The sequence below is a fragment of the Sorex araneus genome, chromosome 9 (assembly GCF_027595985.1).
Source record: "Sorex araneus isolate mSorAra2 chromosome 9, mSorAra2.pri, whole genome shotgun sequence".
In the NCBI taxonomy this organism is placed as follows: domain Eukaryota; kingdom Metazoa; phylum Chordata; class Mammalia; order Eulipotyphla; family Soricidae; genus Sorex; species Sorex araneus.
This window is the reverse complement of record NC_073310.1, coordinates 27,986,921-28,012,496: the sequence shown is the minus strand read 5'-3', so window position 1 is coordinate 28,012,496 and position 25,576 is coordinate 27,986,921. Positions and strand designations below refer to the sequence as shown.

The 25,576-nt window shown below is 43.4% G+C and overlaps 2 protein-coding genes across 6 annotated transcripts in view; one reads left to right on the top strand and one right to left on the bottom strand.

Moving 5' to 3' along the window:
- ARID4B (AT-rich interaction domain 4B) overlaps positions 1–6,502 on the bottom strand; it is a 143,220-nt gene extending 136,718 nt beyond the window's left edge. For 3 of the 4 annotated variants that reach the window (XM_055146801.1, XM_055146803.1, XM_055146804.1), the window contains exons 1-2: positions 6,067–6,502; positions 5,035–5,089 (exon numbers count right to left, since the gene is read on the bottom strand). In XM_055146801.1, the coding sequence (XP_055002776.1) occupies positions 5,035–5,040 (6 nt within the window). In that variant the 5' untranslated portion in view covers positions 5,041–5,089; positions 6,067–6,502. The remainder of the gene's footprint in view (positions 1–5,034; positions 5,090–6,066) is intronic. The other variant, XM_055146802.1, reaches the window with a different exon arrangement.
- Positions 6,503–6,863: 361 nt separating this feature from the next.
- Positions 6,864–21,995, top strand: GGPS1 (geranylgeranyl diphosphate synthase 1). 2 transcript variants are annotated; one of them, XM_055147224.1, is made up of 5 exons: positions 6,864–7,085; positions 14,577–14,669; positions 15,587–15,652; positions 18,929–18,999; positions 19,407–21,995. In XM_055147224.1, exons 2-5 carry the CDS (start codon positions 14,600–14,602, stop codon positions 20,166–20,168), a joined length of 969 nt encoding a protein of 322 aa, XP_055003199.1. In that variant the 5' UTR covers positions 6,864–7,085; positions 14,577–14,599; the 3' UTR covers positions 20,169–21,995. The 2 variants fall into 2 exon arrangements, with proteins under 2 accessions (XP_055003199.1, XP_004620423.2); XM_004620366.2 differs by lacking the exon at positions 15,587–15,652.
- Positions 21,996–25,576: the final 3,581 nt, after the last annotated feature.

Below are 25,576 nucleotides of genomic sequence, written 5' to 3'. Positions count from 1 at the left end.
GCCCTTTATCTGCAGATCTTAAAAGCAACATTTAAAAAAAATAAAAGCATCACTAGAGCCAGAAAGATAGAACATCAAGTTAGGGCACTTGTCTTCCACACAGCCAACCAACGTTCTATTACTAGCATCCCATATGGTATCCCAGCCCCACAAGAAGTAATCCCTGAGTTCAGAACCAGGAGTAAGCCCTGAGCACCACTGGTGGACCAAAGAACCCCATCCCCCAAAAAGCATCACTAAAGAGTCTTTCAATTACCATGATATACGTATTATCATGTAATTTTTTATTTTTTTGGGACAAATAGAACAAAAATAGAAATTTTTACGTCAGGGATCAGAGAGATAATACAGTGGGCAGGGCACTTGCCTATGTGAGTTCAATTCCTGGCACCCAATATAGTCCCTCAAACCCCAACATCTGGAGTTATACCTGAACACAAAATCAGGAGAAAGCCCTGAGCACCAGCAAGTGAAATTAAAAAAAAAAATGTACTTCAAAATCCAAATATGTGGTAAAATATCATAATCATAAATCCTTCTAAAAAATAAATCCTTTGATTTAAATATAAAAAATGAAAACATGAAGCCAGAGAGCTAGGCACTTATCTTGCATGAGGCCAATGTAATCCCTGGCACCATACATGATGCCTAGATGATCACCAGGAATGATTCTACTCTTGAGCACCACTGAGTATGGCCCAAACATCCCACTCCCTCAAAAATGAAAGAGGGGCTGGAGCAATAGCACACCGGGTAGGGCATTTGCTGTGCATGCGGCCGACCCAGGTTCGATTCCCAGCACCCATATGGTCCCCTGAGCACCACCAAGGGTAATTCCTGAGTGCAGAGCCAGGAGTAACCCCTGTGCATCGCCAGGTGTGACACAAAAATAAATAAATAAAATGAAAGAAAATGAGAACACTCCAGAATGTGATCAGTTAATCTTTGATAAAGGAGTAAGAAATACGAAGTGGAGCAAGGAAAGCCTCAAAAAGTATTGTCAAAACTGGTGAGATACATGCAAAAAAATTAACTTAGACCTCTTTCTAATGCCATACACAAAAATTAAATTAAAATGGGCTAAAGACCTTAATAATAGACCTGAATCCACAAAGTACTTAGAGGAAAAACCTAAGCAGCACTCTCCATGACACAGAAGGTACAGGCATCTTCAAGGATAAAACACCACTGACCAAGCAAGTGGAAGCAAACATAAACAAATGGTACTACATTAAATTAAGAAGTTTCTGCATCTCAATGGAAATGACGACCAAGATATAAAGCACACAAAATAGGAGAAATTATTTACCTAACACATATCTGATAAGGGGTTAACATCCAAGATATATAAGGCACTGGTAGAACTTTACTAGAAAAAAAAAAAATCCAACCCCATCAAAAAAAATGGAGAAGAGATAACAGAAACTTCTTCAAAGAAGAAATGCAAATAGCCAAGTGACACAAAAAAATGCTCCACATCATCAGGGAGATGCGAATCAAAACAATAAGATATTTCACATCACAAAGCTGACACACATCAAAAAGAACAAGAACAGCCAGTGCTGGTGGGTAGGTGGGAGAAAAGGAGCTCTTATTCACTACTGGTGGGTATGTTGTTCTTCCAACCTTTTTGGAAAACAATATGGATATTCCTCAAAAAACTAGAAACTGAGTTTCTGTAAGACCCAGCAACAATGCTCCTGGGAATATACCTCATACCCTGGAGCCTACAAAACATAAGGCAAAAAAGGCATTTGCACTTCTATGTTCACTGCAGCACTATTCACAATAGCAAAAATCTGGAAACAACCCAAATGCCCAAGAACAGATGAACAGATAAAGAAAAGTATGGTACATCTACACAATGGACTCCACAGCCATTAGGAAAAATGAAGTCATGAAATTTGCCTATACATGGATGGACACAGAGAGTATCATGCTAAGTGAAATGAGTCAGAGGGAGAGGAATAGACATAGAATGATGGATGACACATTAAAAAAAATAGCATGAGAATAATACCCAAAGACAATAGAAATGAGGGCCAATGGAGGACTGGTCCATAGCAGTAAGCTTACCAAAGTGGGTGAGGGAGTATAACTCTAATAGAGAAGGGTTGGAAATGATCATTCTGGAAAAAAACTGGGCACTGAAAGAAGGTAAAGTAATATACACTATACCCTTTCAGCAACAGTATTGCAAACCACAGTGCCTATAAGGAAAAGGGGTGGAGGGAGGGAGGGAGGGATGGGGAGAGAGAGAGAGAGAGAGAGAGAGAGAGAGAGAGAGAGAGAGAGAGAGAGAGAGAGAGAGAAGAAAAGTGTCTTCCACAGAGGAGGGGAGGGACACTGGGGACATTGGTGATGGGAAATGTACACTGGTGAAGGGATGGGTGTTAGAACATTGTACCACTGAAACTCAATTATAAACAACTTTGTAACTGTGTATATCTCAGGGTGATTCAATAAAAAAAATTTCAATTTTTTTAAAGAAAAAGAAAATGAGAACACAAAAAGGAAACACAAAAAGGCTCAATACAATCAATACTTAATTTTAATTGCAATTTTGTTAAAGCAAAATATTAAATATGGCCATCCTCTCAACTTTTAGTACAAAAAATATTAGAATGTACAAAACAGGTTAAGGGCCAGAAAGATAGGACAGCAGGCAGGGTTCTGGCTTTGCAAGTCACATACCCAGATCTGGTTCCACACATTCCATATGATCCCCAAGCCCTGCTAGGAGAGATCCCTAAGCACTGAGCCAGGAGTAAGCCCTGAGCACCTGAGATATGGCCTCCCGCCCCCAAAAGAGAACTGGCTGTGCTTTCAGGACTTGTGACTACTGGTATATTCCCAAATTAGACTTAAACTTTTAGAGAAAGTTTTTGTGTAAAATTAGAAATTTATTATAGTAATTATTTTTCTCTTAATGCTAACAGAATCTTCTTTTAAAGTCAGTAATAATGGAAATACTGAGCACTTAAAACTAGCTGTTCAGACCACAGCAATAGTATAGCAGGTAGGGCATTCTTGCATCACATGCATTATACATGGGTTCACCACCACATATATTCCCCAGTCCTACTAGGAGTGATCCCTGAGCACTGAGTCAGGGTAAGCCCTGAGCACCACCAGGTTTGTGGCCAAAAAATAAATAAACCCAGCAGTTCTAAAATGATACCCCAAAATTTGCATTTTCCTAATACTGCAAAACTTTTAAGACAAAAGTTTCCAATATACTTTCATTTCTCAGACAAGTTGGGGTGCAGGGGGAGTAAATGAAAAAGTGGGAAAAAGAACATTTAAATCTAAAAGACCTTCAATTTACTAGTTCCTTTAACCAAGCATTAACCTAAGATGTATGAGGCTTTACATACGAAGTTGTGACAGATTAAAGTATTTATTCCAAACAAAATGCTGTATTATTCAGCTTTAGATCACATTTGCATTATTCAAACTGAAACTTTTCTTAATAGATTGTCATACAAAACCAAAAGATAAAGTGAATTTACTTTTCTTAGTGAATTCACTTGTTGCTGTTCTACAACACTTACATGAGATGCAGATAGCTTCTGAATGACTATTTTCTCATTTTACATGACAGTGAGACAGAAAGTCAGCAAAAAAAAAACAAAAACTGTGTCATGTAGTTGTTCAGAGCACTCCAAACTCAAGAAGAAAAATAACTCAGAAAATTGAGACTGAACTTGGTATAGCTGACATTTAGGTAGCCAGTTTTTATTTTTTTTCCACAAGCATAAATGATATATTAATGCAGTACTTGTTTTAATTCAGAAAAGTAAAGAAAATCTTTTAAGAATAATCTTTAAACGTGTTTCTCAAGAAAAGTCAAAGGTGTCAAAGGAGGCCACAGGTGAAAAATGGTAAATGAGGGGGCCACAGCAGGAGACTAAAGAGTCAACCAGTAAGGTGGAGATGTGGCCCAGACACACAGGAAAGAAACAGGTGAAGGGGAAAAAAGGTGAAATAAGGTGATAGTGAACTAAAGCAACTGTTCAAAAGTAAATGACATTTACATTTTAAAGTACTATCTGTTGCTTTCCAGAGGAAACACACTCTAACCTTTTTTCAAGAACTTCTGAATTTGTGATAGGTAAGAAATATCTGCTAGCCTATAAATGAGCTCTCCAGTTTAATCTGAGTATTTCAAATAGCTAAAGCATTTTATCCTAAAAGCCATAAAAAAAAATACATCATTCACTCACTCTCATGTAAAAAAGTGAGTACTTTTACTTCTCTAATCTCTCCCAACAATTAAGCAAATGGCACTTTGGGGACATATTTATATTTGAAAGGAACCCAGCCAATCCTCTTCCACTTCAGTTTTATCACAACGCAAAATAGCATCTGACAATTTACAGGATCAATAAAGGAAAACAAATCACCAAACCCGAAATCCCTGGAAACCCAAGAAAGAAACTGCGCTGGAGTTGCAGTCAAGATCACCAAACATTCTCTTTCAGAACCTCTCCATTCCAAATCCTTTTCCCTCCCGGGTAATCAAATTCCGCTAAAATTTCGCGGTCCTGTTTACACAATAAATGAGATCCTGTTTCATCACCATAACCTCTCGAGCACCCCCATATATACAGTTCGGCTTCGACAATCACATGACTTCACCTGCTTTTCTTTTTGGTTGTTGTTGTTGTTTCTATTCTGTTTTACCTTCCAAACCACTCCAATTCTTGCATGTATTCCTATCATTCCTGCAACCTTCCCCCCCTCTACCCCCACCCCGGCAAAATAAATAAACAAAATAAATAAAAGACGCGTTCAACATGGGCGCAAGAGCCTCGGCGAGACATCTTTCAACCGGCTCCAACTCCTGAGCGGGGAGGCCCGCGGTCATCCACAACCAGCAGCCACCCCCCTCACCCCTGCACCCCGGGTCTCCTGGGAGAAGCCCTCGGCAACCGGGCCACCAAGCACTCCTTCCCCGGCACTCGCCCCGATGCACCCCTCCACTTCCTAATTCCCCGGCGCCCGCGGTCGGGCTGCCCCGGGCGCTCTTACCTTCATGGTGATCCGGGGCCGCTGCTCCCCTCGGGAACACCAGCGTCACCTGCACCTAGAGAAGAAACAAAAGACACCCCGAGTCAACACCGCGGGGGGTTACCGGCTCTCGGTAACCCTGCCGGGGCGGGGTGGGCGGGGGGCAGCGGAGGGAGCGCCCCGGCGCTGCCCGCACCCCGAAGGCCAGGCGCCGCCGCCGACAGCGACCGCCCCCCGCGCGCGCGCGCGGGCAAGCGAGAGGCCGATTCGGGGTCTCCCCCCACCCCACCCCCCCACACACACACACCCCGGCCTCGTCATCCCCGCCAACCCGGCCACCTACACAGCTCGGCGGCTTCCCGTCCCCATTGTCGGGACGCGGCGGAGTTTGTCGTCTCCGACAATGACGCCATTTCTGTCAGCGAAGAAACTCCCGAGCAGCCGGGGCCCGGCGCGGGGCCGCCCGCCCTCCCCGCAGGCCTGCGCGCCCCAGCCCGGCCGTCGGGATACCCGAAGGGCCGCGCCGGGCCTCGAGGAGCCCGGCGGGGGCCGCAGGGGAGCTGGGGGGAGCGAGGCGGGGGGGGGGAACCCTCGGGGCGGCGAGCAGGACCGACCCACCTCGGCGCCGCTGCCCACGTCCCGGTCGCCCTCGGGGCCCCGACAAGTGGGAGTGGGCTCCGCCAGCGCCCCGAGCCCAGCGCTGGCGACAGGACGCAGGGGCCGGAGGCGGCGGGGGTAGGTGCGGGGGGGAGGGGGCAAGGGGCTGCTCCCACCCCCCCTCGCCCCGCGCGCTGGCCCGGGCGCCCCCCTCCCGCTTGCCGAGGGCCGCGAAGCCGCTGAGGGAGCGACCACCAGGCCGGGGCACGACTCGGACTCCGAAACTGCAGGGGGGGGAGGGGGCGGCGGGGGGGCCCCCCGGAGGCCGAGGCCGCGGATTCGGGCACTCGGGATGAGACCGCCCCAGCGATCGTCCCCTGCTCCTTGACCGCGGCCCCCATGACTCCCCCCCAGGAACCCCGCACGAGAGCGCGAGCGCCTCCGAAAATGCCCTACCTTCCACACAGGCGAGCTCTGACCCCGGCACGTCCGGAGTCCCCTCCCCTACTCCCCCCCCAAAACCAGCTAGGCCAGGGGGAGAGATGGGGGAAGAAGGGCGGCGGGTCCAGCGGTTGCTGAGGCAGAAGCTCCGGCTCCTCCTCCTCCCGCGGCGGCGACTGGTACCTTTGTTTGGCGGCCGCTCGGGCTCCCTCGTTGGGGGGAGGGGGGACAACGAAAAATCCCTCCCGGACTGGAGGTCCGGGCCCCCAATCGCGCTGCCCTCCAGAGGACGGCGGCGACAGACCCTCTGCGGCTCCCTCCGGGCAAAGATCCAAGCAGTGGCCGTGGCGGCGGCAAGCAAAAGCTTAAAGCGTCTCCCTCCGCTCCGGCGCCCGAGCTCCTTACTCCGGACTCGACTGACGGGCAAACATCGCTTTCCCCCCTTCCCCGGTCCCCCCCCTTCCCGTCTCTCTCTCCCCTCCCCTAGATTTTTTTTCTCCCCTCCCCTACCTCGTTCCCGGATGGCCCCTTGGCCGCCCGCGGATTGGATAGAATTCTTTAGAACCCGCCTACCCCCTGATTTGATTGGTCCTCAGGATACAAACAACGACGCCATTTTCCCACCAGTTCTATGGAAACAGAAAGTTACGCCTCACAGCTTCCCGGGATATGTAGTCCAGCACTTGGGTCCAATGCGCAAGTCCTGGCCCAGGAGAACTGCAAGACCCTCAATGCCCCGCGCCTGCATTGGCTGGACGGGGAAGGGGGAGGAGAGGGAGGTAAAGGAGGCGGGGCGACAGAGCAGTGGGAGGTGGCAGCAACGCCTGCGCAGTATAACCGGGATGGCGCATTTTCTTGCACCGAGTAATGCGGCGTCGCTGGCAGCTGAGGAAGGCGGAGAGTTCTGTGGAGAAATAGGGGCCGGGATTCATGTAGCCAACCGCAGGAGGCTTGATCTAGACTATAAAAGCAGGAGGCTGATGCTAAGTACTCCCGGCCCGGCAGTGTGAAAGTCGTGAGATCATCGTTGAACCGTGAGTGGCTGTGGTGGCGACTGGGGGGAACCCGGATGGGGTGTGGGGTGGGGGGGTGGGGGGGAGACTGGAAGGCGGGGCCGAAAGGAAAGAAAGAAAGGAGGATAAGGACCCGGATGCTGAACCGGATAGTGTATGAATTTTCCATCTCGCCAGAGAAAGGGAGGAGCAGTGAGTGACCCTAGGGGGCGGAAAGGGGGTCTCAAAGCTGAGAAAGTTGGAACCCCCCGAAGCCGCTCAGCAAGACCTTTGTGGAAAATCGCCTTGTAGATTTTTGTGGATTTTTTTTTTTTTTAAATAAACCCGGGTCCCCGCCTGACCATCCTTTTCCGGATTTTGAGTGGAAAGATGAGTCGCGCTTCTCGTTGCTGCGCACCGTTTGGTAGTCGGCTCGGCGAGTCTGACACCAGGCTGCTGTCTGAGGGGAACTGAGTGGCAGCTGCAACGAAGTGTGCTCGGATTCAGTTCCCAAACGTGCTGCCGGGCACTTTGCGTCTGGTACTTCGATCTTTCCCGTTACTCACAGAGCGCATTCCTGGTAGGAAACCGGGTCCAAGGTATGCCCTTGCCCGGGTGAATTCAAACCCAGTGAGAAAAAACGTGGAAAGGCACGTGCGTGCGTGTGTGTGTGTGTGTGTGTGTGTGTGTGTTTGTGTGTGTGTGTGTGTGTGTGTGGAGAGAGAGAAAGAGACAGCGTGTGTGCATGTGTGTGTGTGTATGAGAGAGGAGACAGAGAGACAGACGCGTGCGTGTGTGCGGGTGTGTGTGTGAGTGTGTAGAGAGAGAGACAGGACAGTGTGTGTGTGTGTGTGTGTGTATGAGAGAGGAGAGAGAGCCAGAGACACAGAGCGACGGAAAGACAGAGAAAGAGAGGGAGAGGTATTGCCCCGCAAACGAGTTTGAGAGCAGAAACGGTTCCTATTAGCTGGAGTCATTTAAGGGAAGAACGTTCCAGAAGGAACAGCATGTTAGGAAGCCTAGTGGCTATAGAATACAGTTTTGTTTTCTGACTCCCCCTCCTCTTCCCGTGCCTGGGGTCTTCCCAGATCTCATTGATGGATGGAAGGTGAGAAAGAAAAGGCAGGGTTTTGGTTTTGTTTTTGCTCTCAACCTACTTGAGCGATTTTTTTCGTTTTTGTTTTTGTTTTTTAACTGAATCACTCCTCTGAGGTATACAGTTACAAAGTTGTTCGTGATTGAGTTTCAGTCATACAATGTTCCAACACGATGGCATCCCTTCACCAGTGTACATTTCCTCCCCGTCTCTGCTCCCACTCGCCAGCGAGCTCTCTCACTCCATTTCTGTATCGCAGTCTCATTTCCTTTTAGGCACTGTGATTTGCAGTACTGTTACTGAAAGGGCATCATGCATATCACTTTACCTCCTCTCATCACTCAGTTCTTGTCCAGAATGATAATTTCCAACAATCATTGTCATTGGTGGACCCTTCTCTGTCCTAACTCTACTCTGACCGCAGACCAGCCCTCCTGGCCCTTGTTTCTACTGTTTTTGGGTGTTCATCAAACGCTGTTTTGTTGTTTGGTTTGTTTTTGTTTTTTTAATCCCTAAAATGAATGCAATCATTGTGTTTGAAGGAGCTATATTTATTAACCGGTTTAAATAAAGAAGGATATGAGATGCATGTTTGGTTCTACCTGTGATTCTATTGAGTAATCGTCTACCTAAGAAATTGTTATATCTTTTTCCCTTTAACTGCTTTTATAAGTGAGGTAAGAGGTAGTACAGGGGGCAGGGTATTTGCCTTACACGTGGCCAATCCAGGTTCAATCCCCAGCACTACATGTGGTTCCCCAAGCCTGTCAGGAGTAAGACCTGAGTGCTGCCTGGTGTGACCCAGAAAAGAAAAAGAAAAAAAAAAAATTAGGTAAGAGAAGGCTGGGAGATGGTACAAGCTATTAGGGTGCAAGCTGGGCATGGGTTGTGTTGCATTTCTGGCATCCTGTGTTTCCTGACCCACCCTCTTACACACACACACACACACACACACACACACACACACACACACACACACACACACACACACACACACACACACACACACACACACACACACACACACACACCCCTACCCTAGCAGTATTGCATTTATCTCACTTCCCCCACCCTTGCGCTGAACCTGTCACCACCCACATCTCCCAGAATTCCAAAGAAAAAATTAAGTGGGTTTTTTAATGAAATACAAATTTTCATATAAAAATATAGAAATAAAATATAAATTGTTATAAAAATAAAGTTTAAAGAAGGATATAAATAACTCTTATTTTTGTTTTGTTTTGGGTCACACACACATACACCCAGCGATATTTGGGTTACTCCTGGCTCGGCTCTACACTCAGGAATTATTCCTGGAGATACTTAGGAGGCCTCCTGGTGATCAAACCCGGATCCTGGTGATCAAACCCGCATCTGCAGAGTCCAAGACCCTACCCACTGTACTCAGCTCAGTGCTCTCACCCGCTGAGAAATCTTTTACGTAAGGGATTATTTCCTCTTTTCCCCCCTCACATAATTGCTGTTAAAAGTGATGTAACATCAGGCCAGGAGACAGTACAGCTATGAGGATGCAGGTAGATGTGGATTACATTCCCAGCACCCTGTGTCTCATACACACCCACGCATGCACGCACGCACGTAAGCACACACTCTCCTCCCCCAACCTCCCCTCTCCTTGGCCCTTGGAGTAATAAAACTGTGGCACAGATTAGGAAGAACACAGTGGTGTCACCCCTACACCAGGTATGATCCCTGAGCAAATAGCCAGGACTAGCCTCCAGCACCTCAGGTATGACCCAGAAAGTATAACGAAATAAAAATGAGTTAGCCAGTGTCAAAATTCAAATAGTATAGGTAATAGGTTACTAAATTGGCATTTGAGGTGGGTTTTTTTGAAGGAGGATGCAGTGTTCATCCCTTACTCTTAGATGTGCACTCAGGGATCACTCCTGATGGTGCTCTAGGGGACGATATATGGTGCCTAGGATCTAACCTGGGTTGGCCACGCGTAAGACAAGTACCTTATCTACTATATTACTATATTATCTCTTGGGCCCCTAGATTATTTTCACATATTGTCTTAACATGTTTCCCCTTGTGATTTGTTTATTTTTAGTCAAGGCTGATGTAGATTTTTTTCTATATGGAATATTTTTCTTTGAGTTTATATTGCTGAGTTTTTGACAAGGTGATTTTTTTGGGGGAGGGTCACACCTGGCGAGGCTCAGGGGTTACTCCTGGCTCTACACTCAGGAATCACTCCTGGCTCTGCTTGGGGAACTACATGGGATGTCAGGGATCGAACCCGGTCAGCCGTATGCAAGGCCGTATGCCCTACTCGCTGTACTATCACTCTGGCCCTGACAGAGTGATTTTTGATTTTTTGTTTTAAGTGTTTTGCTCAGTCAGACAAGCCAGAGATTCAGCTCTCTGGTAACACATGGGCTTTGTATGTATGAAGCCCAGGGTTTGATTGCTGTCACACACACACACACCCAAAAACCCCCTAGCCAGAGTAAAATAGAAAAAGACAGACTTTTCAGTCCTTTATGTTAAGACTTCTAGAGACCACTCAAGTCATCATCCCAATAAGCAAAAGGAAGCAAAGGGGTAGACCAGAGTGTAGCGCTTCCCTTACATGTGTGAGGCTTTGATTTCCCTGTGCCACATGTTCACTGAGCACAGCCAGGTATGAACTAAAAACCAAAAACAAGACACAATGATAAGAAAACTAAACTGTTCAAGCATATCAGAGCAATTACTTAGGTAACTGATATAAGGACAAATGAAAATAGCAGTAGAGAGTTAGAGATAAAGTATGAGGGTAAGACACTTGCCTTGCATTGCTTATGATCCCAGAGCACCGCCAGGAATATTACCTGAGCATGAATCCCAAAGTAAGTCATAAGAGCCTCCAGATGTGACCCCAAAACAAACATATACAAAGGAACAGTAAAGGGCAGAGCCATAATACAGCAGGTAAGACACCTGGCCTCACATGCAGCCAACCTAGGTTCCATCCCTGGGGCCCTGTATTGTTCCCCAAGCACCACCATGAATGATCCCTGAGCGCAGAGCCAGGAGTAAGTCTGAGCACTGCCTGGTGTGGCCCAAAAAGCAAACAGATTCAACAAAGAAGAAAATAGGTAAATTCTAAGATACATTAATGTAAATGTAAAATTCAGAATAGTCACTACAGCCCTGCAGTCTTGGGGTTACTGACATCTCAGAGTGCCAGTAACACCACCCTCTCTCTCCTTCACATCCTCCCTTTTCTCTCTCCCTATACTCTTCTCTATATCTTAGAATGGGTATCCTCCTTAATAAAAAAAAAAAAAAAACTTTTATTTCATCATCTTTCTTTGATTTTTTTTTTTCAGCTAAAGACAGAGACTAATCCCTAGTAGCACTGTAGCACTGTCCTCCCATTGTTCATCAATTTGTTCGAGTGGGCACCAGTAACATCTCCATTGTGAGAATTTTACTATTTTTTGGCATATAGAATACGCCACAGGTAGCTTGCCAGGCTTTGCCGTGCAGGCAGGATAGTCTTGGTAGCTTGCTGGGCTCTCTGAGAGGGACAGAGGACTCGAACCCGGGTCGGCCACATGCGAGGCATACGCCCTACCCACTGTGCTATCGCTCCAGCCCTAATCCCTCGTAGAGATTCATATTATTTTACAGCACTTCACCCTGGAGTTCTCACTATAATACTTTAGGCTGTGTGGAGTATGAATTTCTTTTCCTTTTTGTTTTATTTTGGGGACCCACTGTCTATGTTCAGGTCTTACTCATGGGTGGTTCTGTGCTGTGGGTGCTTAGGCAACTGTGGTAACTGGGTTCTAAATCGGGTCAGATGCTTGTAAGGCAATCTCTCTTGATTGTAAGGCGAACTCTTTCTGTCCTCTTGGTTTTTCCTATGCTCCTTTTCCCCCACATTCTCCTTAGAATTAGTCTCTCTCTCCTCTCTCTCTCTCTCTCTCTCTCCTTCCCTCTGTCTCTCCTCTTTCTCTCTCTTTTTTTTTCTCTCTCTCCCTGAAGAGTCATATTTTCCTTAGGTTGCTATCCTTGGGGTCAGAGCTATAATACAGCAGGTAGGGAGTTTGCCTTGCATGTGGGTGACCAAAATCCTATTTCCAGCATCTCATATTGGTTCCCTAAGCACCTCCAGGAGTAATTCTTAAGTGCCAAGCCAGAAGTAACCCCTGGACATCACTGGGTGTAGCTCTACCATCAAAAACTTTTAAAAATGAGGGGCTGAAACAATAGCACAGCAGGTAGGGCATTTGCCTTGCATGCAGCCTACTGGGGTTCGATTCCCAGCATCCCATATGGTCCCCGGAGCACCGCCAGGAGTGATTCCTGCCTGCAGAACCAGGAGTAACCCCTGTGCATCGCTGGGTGTGACCCAAAAAGGAAAAAAAATATTTTTTTAATGAAGAGTTACTGTCCTCCCTCAGATGGGAGTTATAGTAACGGGGGTAAATCTCTAGCACTGCACATGTGCCCCTGAACACTGCCAAGTGTGAACCAGCACCCCCCCAATAAAAAAGAATCAATAATCTCAAAAATATTTTACTTCATAAATTAATAATAATCACTTTGTCACCATAAAGGAATTTTTTGTTTCTCTTTTAGGGCCTTGCACAGTGCCGCTCTGGGGTTACTCTTGACTCTAACATGATTGAACCCATGTTAGCTGCATGCACAGCAAGCTCCTTACCTACTGTACTGTATCTCTAGTCCCTAAAGGAGTATTTATATTATAGTTATATAATTTAGGTAATTATACTTAAAATCCCTGAGATTATTAGAGAAAAAATAAGAGAGGAGTTTTTCCCTTAAATTTTATTTGGTTTGGTTTTGGATTTTTCTTGTGTCACACCCAGCAGTGCTCAGGACTTCCTTCTGGCTCTGTGCTCAGGGGACCTTATATGGTGCCAGGAATCGAACCACACAGTCAGCCTCACTTGCCTCACAGTGAGGCAAGCACCCTACCTGCTGTACTATTGCTCTGATCCTGCCTTAAGTTTTAAATAATGTAAAACATGCTCAAAGGAGGGGAAAGTTACTTAGTAATTTATGTAAATAGCAAATATAGAAATATATTTGTGTGGATATATTTTGCTGTTTGATGTCAATAATTTAAACCTTTTGTAGTTGATTAAAATAGGAAAGTCTTAGTTTAAGTTTTATAACTAAGGAAACCACTTACTATGCAAGCAGGTAAGACCTGAGAGATAACCCAAAAGCACATACTTTGCCTGCAGGAGGCCTGTATTCAGTCCCTGGTACTTTGTGGTTCCCTGAGAACAGAACTGGGAGTATCCCCAAATACCACTACCACTGGGTGTAACCCAGAAACCATAAACACATTTAAGTGAGGACTGGAAAGATTGTACTGCTACTGCGGGTAGGGTGTTTGTTTACCTTCCTTGGACAATCGGTTTGATCTCCCAGCACCTTGTATTCCCCCTAGCCTGCCCAGAGTAATCCTAAACCCAGAGTCCTGAGCACCACCGGGTGTGGCCCAAAAACAAACAAAACAAAAAACTGTTTAAGTGAATAGATCAGAGAGATGACTCAGAGGACAAGAGCACACACTTTACATGTGGGAGCTCCAGACTTAATACCCAACACCGTTTGGTGCCTTGACAGAAAAATTCAGGTGAATACTTTGACCAGTGTTATCATTTACATGTCTTTACTTTTTATTTAACCATAAGATAATTTATATGCCATATAGTTCACTTCTTGAAAATCTACAAGTTTGTGATTTTTATTCTATTCACAGAATTTTAGTATATTCACCACAATCTAATTTTAGAACATTTGATTCCTCCAAAAATAAGCCTTGTACTCATTTGTAGTTTCTCCTCTTCCCTTTATCCTAACCTTAAAAATCATTAATCTAGTTTGTCTCTATTGATTGTCTATTCTGAATATTTCATTAAAATAAAATCAGAATACATGATCTTTTGTGATGGCTTCTTTCTTTTTCTTTTCTTTTTTCTTTTTGGGTCACACCCGACGATGCAAAGGGGTCACTCCTGGCTCATGCACTCAGGAATCACCCCTGGCGCTGCTCAAGGGACTATATGGGATGCTGGGATTCGAACCCGGGTTGGCCGAGTGCAAGGCAAACGCCCTACCCGCTATGCTATCGCTCCAGCCCCTGTGATGGCTTCTTTCACAAAGCATAATATTTTCAAGATTTATAAGTGTTTGGGCTGAAGCAGGAGTACAACAGGAAGGGCACGCCTTGCACGTGGCTGACCCTAGTTTGATCTCCAGCATCCCATGTGGTCCCCCGAGCCCTTTCAGGAGTGATTCCTGAGTAAAGAACCAGGATAACCCCTGATCATTGCCAGGTATGCCCCCAACACACACACACATTTTTCCTTTGAGATTCAAATTAGTAATTTGGCACTGAAGATAGTTAATAACATAATTTTTATGTTTCTCCTTTTTAACAGGTCAGCTTTGAAGTTTAAAAACAATGGAGAAGACTCAAGAAACAATCGAAAAAGTTCTTCTAGAACCCTACAAATACTTACTTCAGTTACCAGGTAACAGTTTGGTTATGACCCATAACAGGTCATTCAAATATTACTATCCAGAAAGGGTAAATTTTCTAGCTCTATTTTTTTTCTTTTTCTTTTTGGGTCACACCCAGAGATGCATGGGGTTACTCCTGGCTCTGCACTCAGGAATTAATCCTGGTGGTGCTCAGGGGACCATATGGGTTGTCAGGAATTGAACCTGAGTCGGCCGCATGTGAGGCAAACGCCCTACCCGCTGTGCTATTGCTCCAGCCCCAACAAGGGCCTTCACTCTTATACTATTTCCCTTACCCAAGGTTTTACTCTTTGTGAATGCTACATATTCCTATTCCTTACTGTTCAACTATACAGGTAAGTAACACCAATTTATAAAACAAAAGATTCCTTTTATTTTTCTTTTTGGGTCACACCCGGCATTGCATAGGGGTTACTCCTTGCTCATGCTCATGCACTCAGGAATTACTCCTGGCGGTGCTCAGGGGACCATATGGGAAGGTGGTAGTTAAACCCTGGTCTGCCGCTTGCAAGGCAAATGCCCTACCTGCTGTGCTATCACTTCAGCCCCTGCATAGCTTTTTTTTTTTTTTTTTTTTTTTTTGGTTTTTGGGTCACACCCAGAGATGCACAGGGGTTCCTCCTGGCTCTGCACTCAGGAATTACTCCTGGCGGTGCTCAGGGGACCATATGGGATGCTGGGATTTGAACCCGGGTCGGCCGCGTGCAAGGCAAACGCCCTACCCGCTATGCTATCACTCCAGCCCCCTGCATAGCTTTTTACTGTTGCCTTTGGTTTTGTTATTGGTTGGGAATCAAAACTCAGGGCCTCTTATATGCAAAGCATGTGCTCTAATTAAAGTGTAGACGTTGGTGCTTGTTTTGGATTTGGGTCAGTGCTGAGGACTTATTCCTGTCTCTGTCCTCAGGCATCATTCCTGGTGAAGCTCAGAGACTGTTTTGGTTACTAGGGTTCGAACTCTACCGTGTGCAAGGTAACTGCCCTACCTGTTGCACTACTGCTCCAACCTAATTGTTTAATTTTTTTCTTCTAGTTTTTGCTCAGCCAGTGATCAGGGGCTCATCCCACTTTGGTACTCAGGAATCTCCCAGCAGTGTTCATAGGACATGCATTACTGGGTATCAAACCCATGCTTCCTGCTTATAAAGCACATACCCGACCCTTTGAGCTCTCTCTGGCCTTATGTGTGGGTTTTTGTACAAAAATTCAACTATTAATCAAAGTAACTTGAGACCAGTGAGAGAACTCAGTAGGCTTGAGTGCATGCTTTGCAAGCAGAATGGTTTAATTCCTGATACTACATGATCCTCAAACTAATCTGTGAGTAACCCCTGAGCACAAAATCAAGAGTAATCCTTGAACTACCCTGGTTGTCTGTGGCCCTCAAACAAAACAAAATGACAGATTGGTTACTTGAACTTGAAATTTTTTTTTATGAAAATATAAAAGATGTAATACGTAAACCATAGAAACCTATTTAACCCCATAATGTGCCTATAGTCTAATGATGTGATTCTCAACTCATTCACAATAAGCACTTTATTTCTGTTTTAAAGTGTACATTTTTCTTTATGAGCACACATATTTAAGGAACAGTTTATTCCATGTTTGTGGACTCGGGGGTATGACTACTCCTAGTCATGTTCACAGGACTGTATAGTAGTAAGTATCATACTCAGGACTCCCACTTGGAAAGCATGCATCTTTCTGGTATCATTGCATTTCTGTTCTTCATGAGGCTTGGAAGAATAAATAGTTAATAAAGATTCATAGAGTGATAGCCCCAGATTGTGGATGTGCTCAGTGGTAGACTGCTTGCTTCCATATAGGAAACTTTAAGTTTATTCTGCAAAAACAGACAGAGAAGTAGCTTCCTAGCTATACCTTGGAAGCCATCATGATCAGACTCAGTCTATTCTAGCAGACCATAAGGACAATAAACTATTAATGTCACTGCTTCAGAAGATTAGAGGGAAAATATAAATGGAGTATGAAAAGGGAAAATTACTCTGCTTTTTAATAAGATCACTGTGTCACTGTCATCCCATTGATCATCGATTTTCTTGAGTGGGCACCAATAATGTCTCCATTTGTCCTAGCCCTGAGGTTTTAGCAGCCTCTCTTTACTCGTTCTTCCCAGTGGTGCCACATTAGAGGCTCTTTCAGGGTCAGGGGAATAGACCATCATTGTTACTGTATTTGGCATATGAATATGCCATGGAGAGCTTGCCAGGCTTTGCCGAAGACAAGTACAGGAGGAAAAAAAGCACCTTTCCATAGACCATTAATAAGATAACACTGCTTTTGAGGGAAGTTTATATATCAACTAGTAGCTAACTGCTTATTTTAGGAAATCCCATTGAGAAATAAGGCAGGCTGGGCAGCAGAAGTGAAACTGGAGGCATTGGTGGAGGGAAGTGAGCACTGGTGAAGGGATTAGTGTTGAAATGATATATGCCTGAAACATAATCAAGTATCTTTGTAATGCACAGTGATTCAACTTTTAAAATTAATTAAAAATAATAATAACAGGGGCAGGGGCGGAGGGTATACTGGGGTTTTTGGTGATGGAATATGGGCACTGGGGAAGGGATGGGTGTTTGAATATTGTATAACTGAGATATAAACCTGAGAACTTTGTAACTTTCCACATGGTGATTCGATAAAAATTTAAAAAATAAATAAATTTAATAAATAATAATAACAATTGCTGTTAAGATTTTATGAAATTGGTGAAGTTGAATGATTTTTTGATGGTTGTTTATTTGCCCTGGTATTGGTGTGCAAACCTTTACAGCAAGAGATGGCGAATGGGGTTGAGAGTGCAGGAAGAAAGAGGAAAAATAGCAAGGGAATTTGTAATGTTTGTTGTTCATTTTAATTGTGAGGGAATCTGTCACTAAGTTCAGTTAGATACATTGGTTAAAAATAACCAAGTCATAGGTTAAAAATAACCAAGTTGAGGTTGGAACAATAGCACAGTGGGTGGGGCATTTATGGGGCATTGTCACGTGGCTGACCCAGGTTCGATTCCCAGCATCCCATATGGTCCCCCCCCCCAACACCACCAGGAGTAATTCCTGAGCGTGTGAGCTAGGAGTAACCCCTATGCATTGCTGGGTGTGACCCTGAATGAATGAATGAATGAAATAACCAGTCATGGGACCAGAGAGGTAGTACAGTGGGTAACGGTGCTTGCCTTGTATGTAGCTGAACCGGGTTTGATCCCCGGTAACCCATATGCCCTGCCTCACTTTCATCCCAGCCAGAAAGGATCCCTTGAACAAAGCCTGGTAATAAGCCCTGAGCACCCTGAGCAAGTGCATTTGAGAGGACTATACTAGAATAGATGTTCATAGATTGAACTGTGACTGTGAAGCATCTTATCTTATTTAATATTAAAAATGGGGGAACTGGACATTTAGTACAGGAGGTAAGGTACTTACCTAGCCCAGGTTCAATCCCAGGCATTCCATGTGACTTACTCCTAGTGAACATGAGGGACCAGATGGAATGCAGGCATCACACCTGGGTCAGTCATATGTAAGGCAAGCACCTACTTTACTATCTCTTCGGCCCCCAGTAATTTTTGTGATAGCCAGGAATTAGAGCCATTCCAGTCTCTGAAACCCTAATTCAGTAATCAGTAATTTTAAGAGATCATTTTTTGAGAGAATTTGATAACAAGGTATATTTTGTTAAAACTATCTATATTTCGGGGCTGGAGCGATAGCCCAGCGGGTAGGGCGTTTGCCTTGCATGCAGCCGACCCGGGTTCGATTCCCAGCATCCCATATGGTCCTCTGAGCACTGTCAGGGGTGATTCCTGAGTGCAGAGTCAGGAGTAACCCCTGAGCATCGCCAGGTGTGACCCAAAAAGCAAAAAAAAAAAATAAAATAAAACTATATTTCTCTGAAATACTATTAATTACCTTAAACTAGACTAAATTCCTTTTCACTTTGTTGATAAAACTTATATGAAAAGTGAGAGCCTGAGACCAGAGAGATAATACAATGGGTAAATGCTTGTACTAAACTGCTTCAGAATCTTTGCTTCCCAAATTTTAAAAGATTGAGTGTACACTTTATATGTGAATTTTGACACAGAATTCCAGCAGTAGAAAGTAGGCTATGCACGGGACCAGTAAGACTAGAAGTAATAAGTTTGATAAGTTTTAGAGAAAGTTTCTGAATGCTTTCTTTTTATTCAAAATATAATTTTATTCGTTTTTTTATTCTTTAATTTCAGGTAAACAAGTGAGAACCAAACTTTCACAGGCATTTAATCATTGGCTAAAGGTTCCTGAAGACAAACTACAGGTAATTAGGCAATTCTAACCTGTTCTTAGTCCATGAGAATTTAAGAAATGTCATGTAAAAATATTCTTAGCTCTTTATCTAGTTTAATGTTCGTGTATTGTTTTATATTGAAGTTGCTAAATAATTATGAAAACCAAGACAAGACTCTAGGGCCAGAGAGATAATATAGGATTAAGGACAGTTGACTTATATCTGGCTTTGACAGCCAAAAGTCAGGTTCAAATCTCTGGCACCACTTATAGTCCCCCTGAACACCTCTGGGTTCTCTCTCACCCCCTACCCTAAATCAGATTCCCACCTCCCCCCCCAAGAAAAAAAAAACGGATTCTCATAAGCTACTTATTATATATGTATAGGATTTTTAATCATTCAAATAAAGTAAAATTTTTAATTGTCTCTTTCGTTAGATTATCATTGAAGTGACGGAAATGTTGCATAATGCCAGTTTACTTATTGATGATATTGAAGACAACTCAAAACTTCGGCGTGGCTTTCCAGTGGCACATAGCATCTATGGAATTCCATCTGTCATCAATTCTGCAAATTATGTGTACTTTCTTGGCCTAGAGAAAGTCTTAACTCTTGATCACCCACATGCAGTCAAAATTTTTACACGTCAACTTTTGGAACTTCATAAGGGACAAGGCCTAGATATTTATTGGAGGGATAATTACATTTGTCCTACTGAAGAAGAATATAAAACTATGGTGCTACAAAAGACAGGTGGACTATTTGGATTAGCAGTAGGTCTCATGCAGTTGTTCTCTGAGTTCAAAGAAGATTTAAAGCCTCTACTTGATACACTTGGCCTCTTTTTCCAAATTAGGGATGATTATGCTAATCTACACTCCAAAGAATATAGTGAAAACAAAAGCTTTTGTGAAGATCTAACAGAGGGAAAATTCTCATTCCCTACTATTCATGCTATTTGGTCAAGACCTGAAAGCACCCAGGTACAGAATATTTTGCGCCAGAGAACTGAAAACATAGATATTAAAAAATACTGTGTACATTATCTTAAGGACGTAGGTTCTTTTGAATATACTCGGAATACTCTTAAAGAACTTGAATCTAAAGCCTATAAACAAATAGATGCATTTGGTGGAAACCCTGAGCTAGTAGCTCTAGTAAGCCACTTAAGTAAAATGTTCAAAGAAGACGATGAGTGATTCTCAATTAGGCTTGATAGCTTAAATTAATTGTTTCTTTTTTAATCATCTTTGAAAATTTTTTAGGGTTTTAATCTCCAGAATCAGAGTGAATAAGGGCAATGTGAGAGATGGTTCCAATTTAGAATCCTACTATACAGATAATCATGTAACAAAGTTGAAAGAATCAAAAGAAACCACACTTAAATAGATCTAATTTCAGTTTTCTAATGTGCTTTGTTGGGGTTGTCCAGCCAGCTCTGCCACAAATTGGTCTATTGATTCTGTCAATAAAGACTTCCAGGAATTTTTATCCAGATAACATCCAGTTTTCAGTTCATTTGCCCCCGTTCCAAGCCAGTGACTACTTGGAACCAGTTTCCACAGTTCCCTGACCCAAAGACCACAGGACATTCTCTTTCTTCCTAATATTGCTATTTAAAACGTCTCAGTCTACCCTTGAAACTTTCTCACTTAAATAGTCCATCAAAAAGCTGAGAGTGATAAGTAGTAAACACTCTGGACCTTATCCCCTTTTATCCTTCCCAACAAAGCAAGTTCTTTTTTTGAAAGAGTGGCTGTGAAATTTACAGGCAAAAAGAGGTAATACAGTGGGTAAGGCACTTGCCTTACACACACCTGACCCATATCGTCTCTAGGGAACACTGCCAAGAGTAATTCCTGACTGGGGCTGGAGCAATAGCACAGCAGGTAGGGCGTTTGCCTTGCACTCGGCCGACCCGGGTTCGAGTCCCAGCATCCCGTATGGTCCCTGAGCACCACCAGGAGTAATTCCTGAGTGCATGAGCCAGGAGTAACCCCTGTGCATCACTGGGTGTGACCCAAAAAGCAAAAAGAGTAATTCCTGACTACAGAGCCAGGAGTCACCCTTGAAAGGGGTATAACCCAAAACTGAAAGGGGAGAAAAAACTTAACACAAAAACTGAGGGTTTTTTGTTTTTTTTTCCCTAAAATCACTATATCCAAAACTGGTTGATGCCTGGTTAGAGCAGTATATTTCCCATTATGGAAGGGGGGGTGGGGAGGAAGCTATAAAGTATCAGGATGGCACTTTTCAATTCTTTTATAGTTTCCTCTCAATAGTAATAAGCTGTTGCTTACTTCAGATACCAAAGCTGTAAGATTTTAGGTAGACCCTTTACCTTCCTACCCACATCACAAATCTTCACCACCCTCATCCCCAACCCAAAATAATTGGTGACAATAGAAAGGGAAAGAATAGGCATCTTTAATATCTGTGGTTAATAGAAAAGCAGTGGGGCTAGAGCAATAGCACAGCGGGTAGGGCATTTGCCTTGCATGCAGCCAACCTGGGTTCAAATTCCCAGCATTTCATATGGTCCCCTGAGCACCACCAGGGGTAATTCCTGAGTTCAGAGCCAGGAGTGACCCCTGTGCATTGCTGGGTGTGACCCAAAAAGCAAAAAAAAAAAAAAAGCAGTAACTTGAGAACTGGCACCCAACTGAACATTAGCCAAAGCTACAATATCAGGCACTAATTAGTTATACAATGCCTTAATGCTGACTATCCCATTCGTGTAATCTCCAGCCCTAAGCCCCTTAGAATCGTCTTACCCAAGCGTAGGGGGAAAAATATGACCCTGATTCCTGTATTAGAAGTTTAAGCAACTTAAAAATTTATATTTCTGAAAAGTGTATTTCTCAAAAGTACTTCTTGGTTGACTTTATAATGTAATTATTCAGATGTAATACTTTGATGAGTTTTCATCTAAGCACTCCACTTAAATCTTGAGAAGTTGATGATAATGTTTAAAACAATTTTGATCTCCCATTTCAATTTATTAAACTTTAAAATCGTGAGTGTTACACTGGAAATTTGGACTTTTTATTTGTGATCATAACAAAATGCTTCACGAATATTCAGAGGTACATAATGCAATCTATATAGGCAAATTATTTATCTTAAGCATATAAGATGATTAAGTAGATCACTCGTTATATGAATTTTGACCTGGTGCTATTCATGTTTCTTTTGTCTGCTAGTGACAGATATGCTTAATATTGGGAACTTTTATGATGAGTTATTTTGCATTTTATTTTATTAATTTTTTCTTTGAACTAAAGTTAATACAGAAGAAACTGCAAGTAGTTTAAATCAATAAAATAGTTTATCCACATAGATTTAAGCGTTCCCCCCTTGCCCCCTGTATAAAGGAATATCTTTAGAATGGAGAGATAGCTCAAAGGGCAGGTTCAATGGCCAGAGAGATAGTGCGAAAGTTAGGACCCTTGGCCTTGATGCAGCTGACCTGGGTTCAATCCCTGCATCACATAAGACCCCCGAGCATCACTAAGAGTAGTTCCTGAGTGCAGAGCCAAGAATAACACCTGAACATTGTCAGGTGTGAGTCAAAAACAAAAAAAGGATGGTTCATTTCCTGTCCCCAGGTTGAATTGCTGGTACAGAATGCCTTCCAAGCACCTCCGAGTGTAGCTCTGGTAGTTCCCAACATTGCTAGAGAGCCCCCACACCTCCAAAATGACCTCATTTTGTACCAGTGATCTGGTAGAGCACTTGCATGTGTGAGGCTCTGGCTACAGAGAAGAAATACTACAACAGATTGGGCATTAACCTTGCACAGGTTTGATCCTTGATACCCCATATGGTCCCTCAAACCTACCAGTAGTGATCCCTGAGCACAGAACCAGGAGTTAGCCCTGAACACTGCTAAGTGTTACCCCAAAACAGAAGTATAATTCTGAAACATTTTCACATTGTCCAGTCTGAAGATTTAAAAGATAAATTGAAGATGAAAGAAATAGTACAGGAGGTAAGGCACTTATCTTGCATGCAAACTGGTTCAAATCACCAACACCACATATGGCATACTTCCAGGTGTGTCCCAATCCTCCCCTTATTCCATTGAAATCTTTATCAAAATGAAAAGATTAAAGTAATTGATCCTGGTTTTGTTGTCACAAACCACTTTCTGACCTCAGCAAGATTTTTACTTACCAGTTCTGCTCTGTCAGCTTCCTGACTTGAATTGGATGGGGGGGAGGGATCACACCCTTTAATGGTCAAGGGTTACTCCTGGCTCAGCGCTCAGGAATCACTCCTGGTGGTGATAGGGGGCCCCTATGGGATGGCAGTGATCAAATCTGGGTTATGGGTCAGCCAAATGCAAGACAAACATCCTACTAGCTGTTCTGTCTCTCCCAACCCTGATATTCTAATCTATGCCCAGCAGTCATTCATTTCAGGAAGCTACTTGTTTCTGTTTTATGGTGCCAGGAATTGAACTGGGACTTCACATCAACAAGACAAAAAGAGAGCCTTTTAAGAACTTTCTCAAATCATTTTCCTCTTTTCCTAAAGCCTAATTCTAATCCTGCCTAAATCCAAAGGTGCACATTCTTTACTCTCCTGTGTTGCTGATGCTGCTCAGGAACATTTCAGAACTATTGTTTGTAGTCATTACAAAGTAGTGGTTTACAGTCTTGATAATTATTTTCTTTTTCATCTAATCCTGACAGATTTTTTTTAACCTTTTATTTATTTTTTTAATTTTTTAATTGAATATTGTGAGATAGATCACTACAAAGCTGTTCATGATAGGGTTTCAAACATACAATAATCCCAACACCCATCCCTCTACAGTATACATTTCCCACCACCAATGTCCCCCATTTCCCTCCCAATATCCCCCAACACTTCCCAGCCTGCCACTAATATGGCAGGCACTTTTCTTCTTTCTCTCCTCTTGAGCATTATGGTTTGCAATACAGGTACCAAGAGATCAACATGTTTGTTCAAGGTGTTCAGTATTTTTATCAGGAAGGTAAGGTTGGAGTAGCTATTTTAACTTTGTTAAACCAGCTTTGGGGTATGGATGTGACTTACGGAAGTACAGGAAGGTGGGGGGAGGTAGCCCATCCTGATTCTGAGAAAGCCTGGAGATTTCAGTCACAAAATGCACATAACGGGACTGGAGCGATAGCACAGCGGGTAGGGCGTTTGCCTTGCACGCGGCCGACCCAGGTTCGATTCCCAGCAACCCATATGGTCCCCTGAGCACCGCCAGGGGTAATTCCTGAGTGCAGAGCCAGGAGTAACCCCTGTGCATCACTGCGTGTGATCCAAAAAGCAAAATATAATAATAATAATAATAATGCACATACCTGAGTTTTTCAGCAGATTATCTTTGTGAGGTCTGTCCTGAGATAGTGGAGTCCAGACCAGGACATGGGAGAGATTTTGGATTATGGAAATAAGCAGCTGCTGGGAGCTCTGCTTGGGCAGAGATATGAATCATCAAAATTTATTAAATCACTTAGAAATTATAAAATAGGTGTAAACAATGAGAAATAAAAACTTTAGAGATTTATGGGGGCCTGAGCAATAGTACAGAGGGTAGGGCATTTGCCTTGCACGTGACCAACCCAGGTTCAAGCCTTGACATCACATAGGGTCCCCCAAGCACGGTAAATAATGTGCCAAGTATGACCCAAAAATTCCCCACACACCAAAAATAAAGCCCTTAAAGATCTAGCTTTCATAAATTATTTTCTAACATCCATTTTTTTTGACTTGGGCAAGAGGTGGGAGGTCACAAGAGTCTTGGGCCCTGGTTTCATTCCCAGAATCACTTGTCCTTGCACTGTGGACCTGAAAGTTAAGTGCTAAGGCCCAGCAATGCAGGGCTGTGTGCCACCTAGGCCTCCAAATTCAAGGCCCCTTGAGCCCCTTGTGGTACCACCTCAACACCTGATTTGAGGGGAAAGGGTCAGATCTAGCTATGCTCAGGGTTACTCCTGTCTCTGTACTCAGGAATTATTCCTGGTGGTGCTCCAGGAATTTCTCAGGAATTACTACTGGGGAACCATATGAGTTACCAGGGATAGAACCCTGATTTAGCACATGCAAGAATAATAATGCAAATATTCTATAGCATACTATCTCTCCAGCCCCATCTGAATTTTTTAAGATGACAGAGTAAATCACTTAATAGAGAATTGGAGGACATGGTAAAATTAAAGGAAACTGAAAATGAAGTTTATTGAAACAATGATGAGCCTTTTAAACAAAGTGACAGAGACATAGATTTTTCTAACAATTTTTATGAAAATTATTTTGTTTGATAAATTTATAAGTCATCAATATTAATGATCATGAAAACTTCTATTAATATTAAAAAACATTCTCATTTTTTGAAACCACAAGTCACCTAAGTATCAATTTTATGATAGTTTTTAGAAGAATTTATACCAGTTAACTGAGTTTTATCATGGTTCAAAGAGAACTATTTAACTAGTGACTGTTCCAACAAAAAACCACTAACTTCCTCCTAACTTGGAATATCATAATAGCATCTAGAGATATTTAATGACATCTACTGTATTTTACTGGAATTTCCTTCTCTTTCATTAGCCCATGTTGCACACAA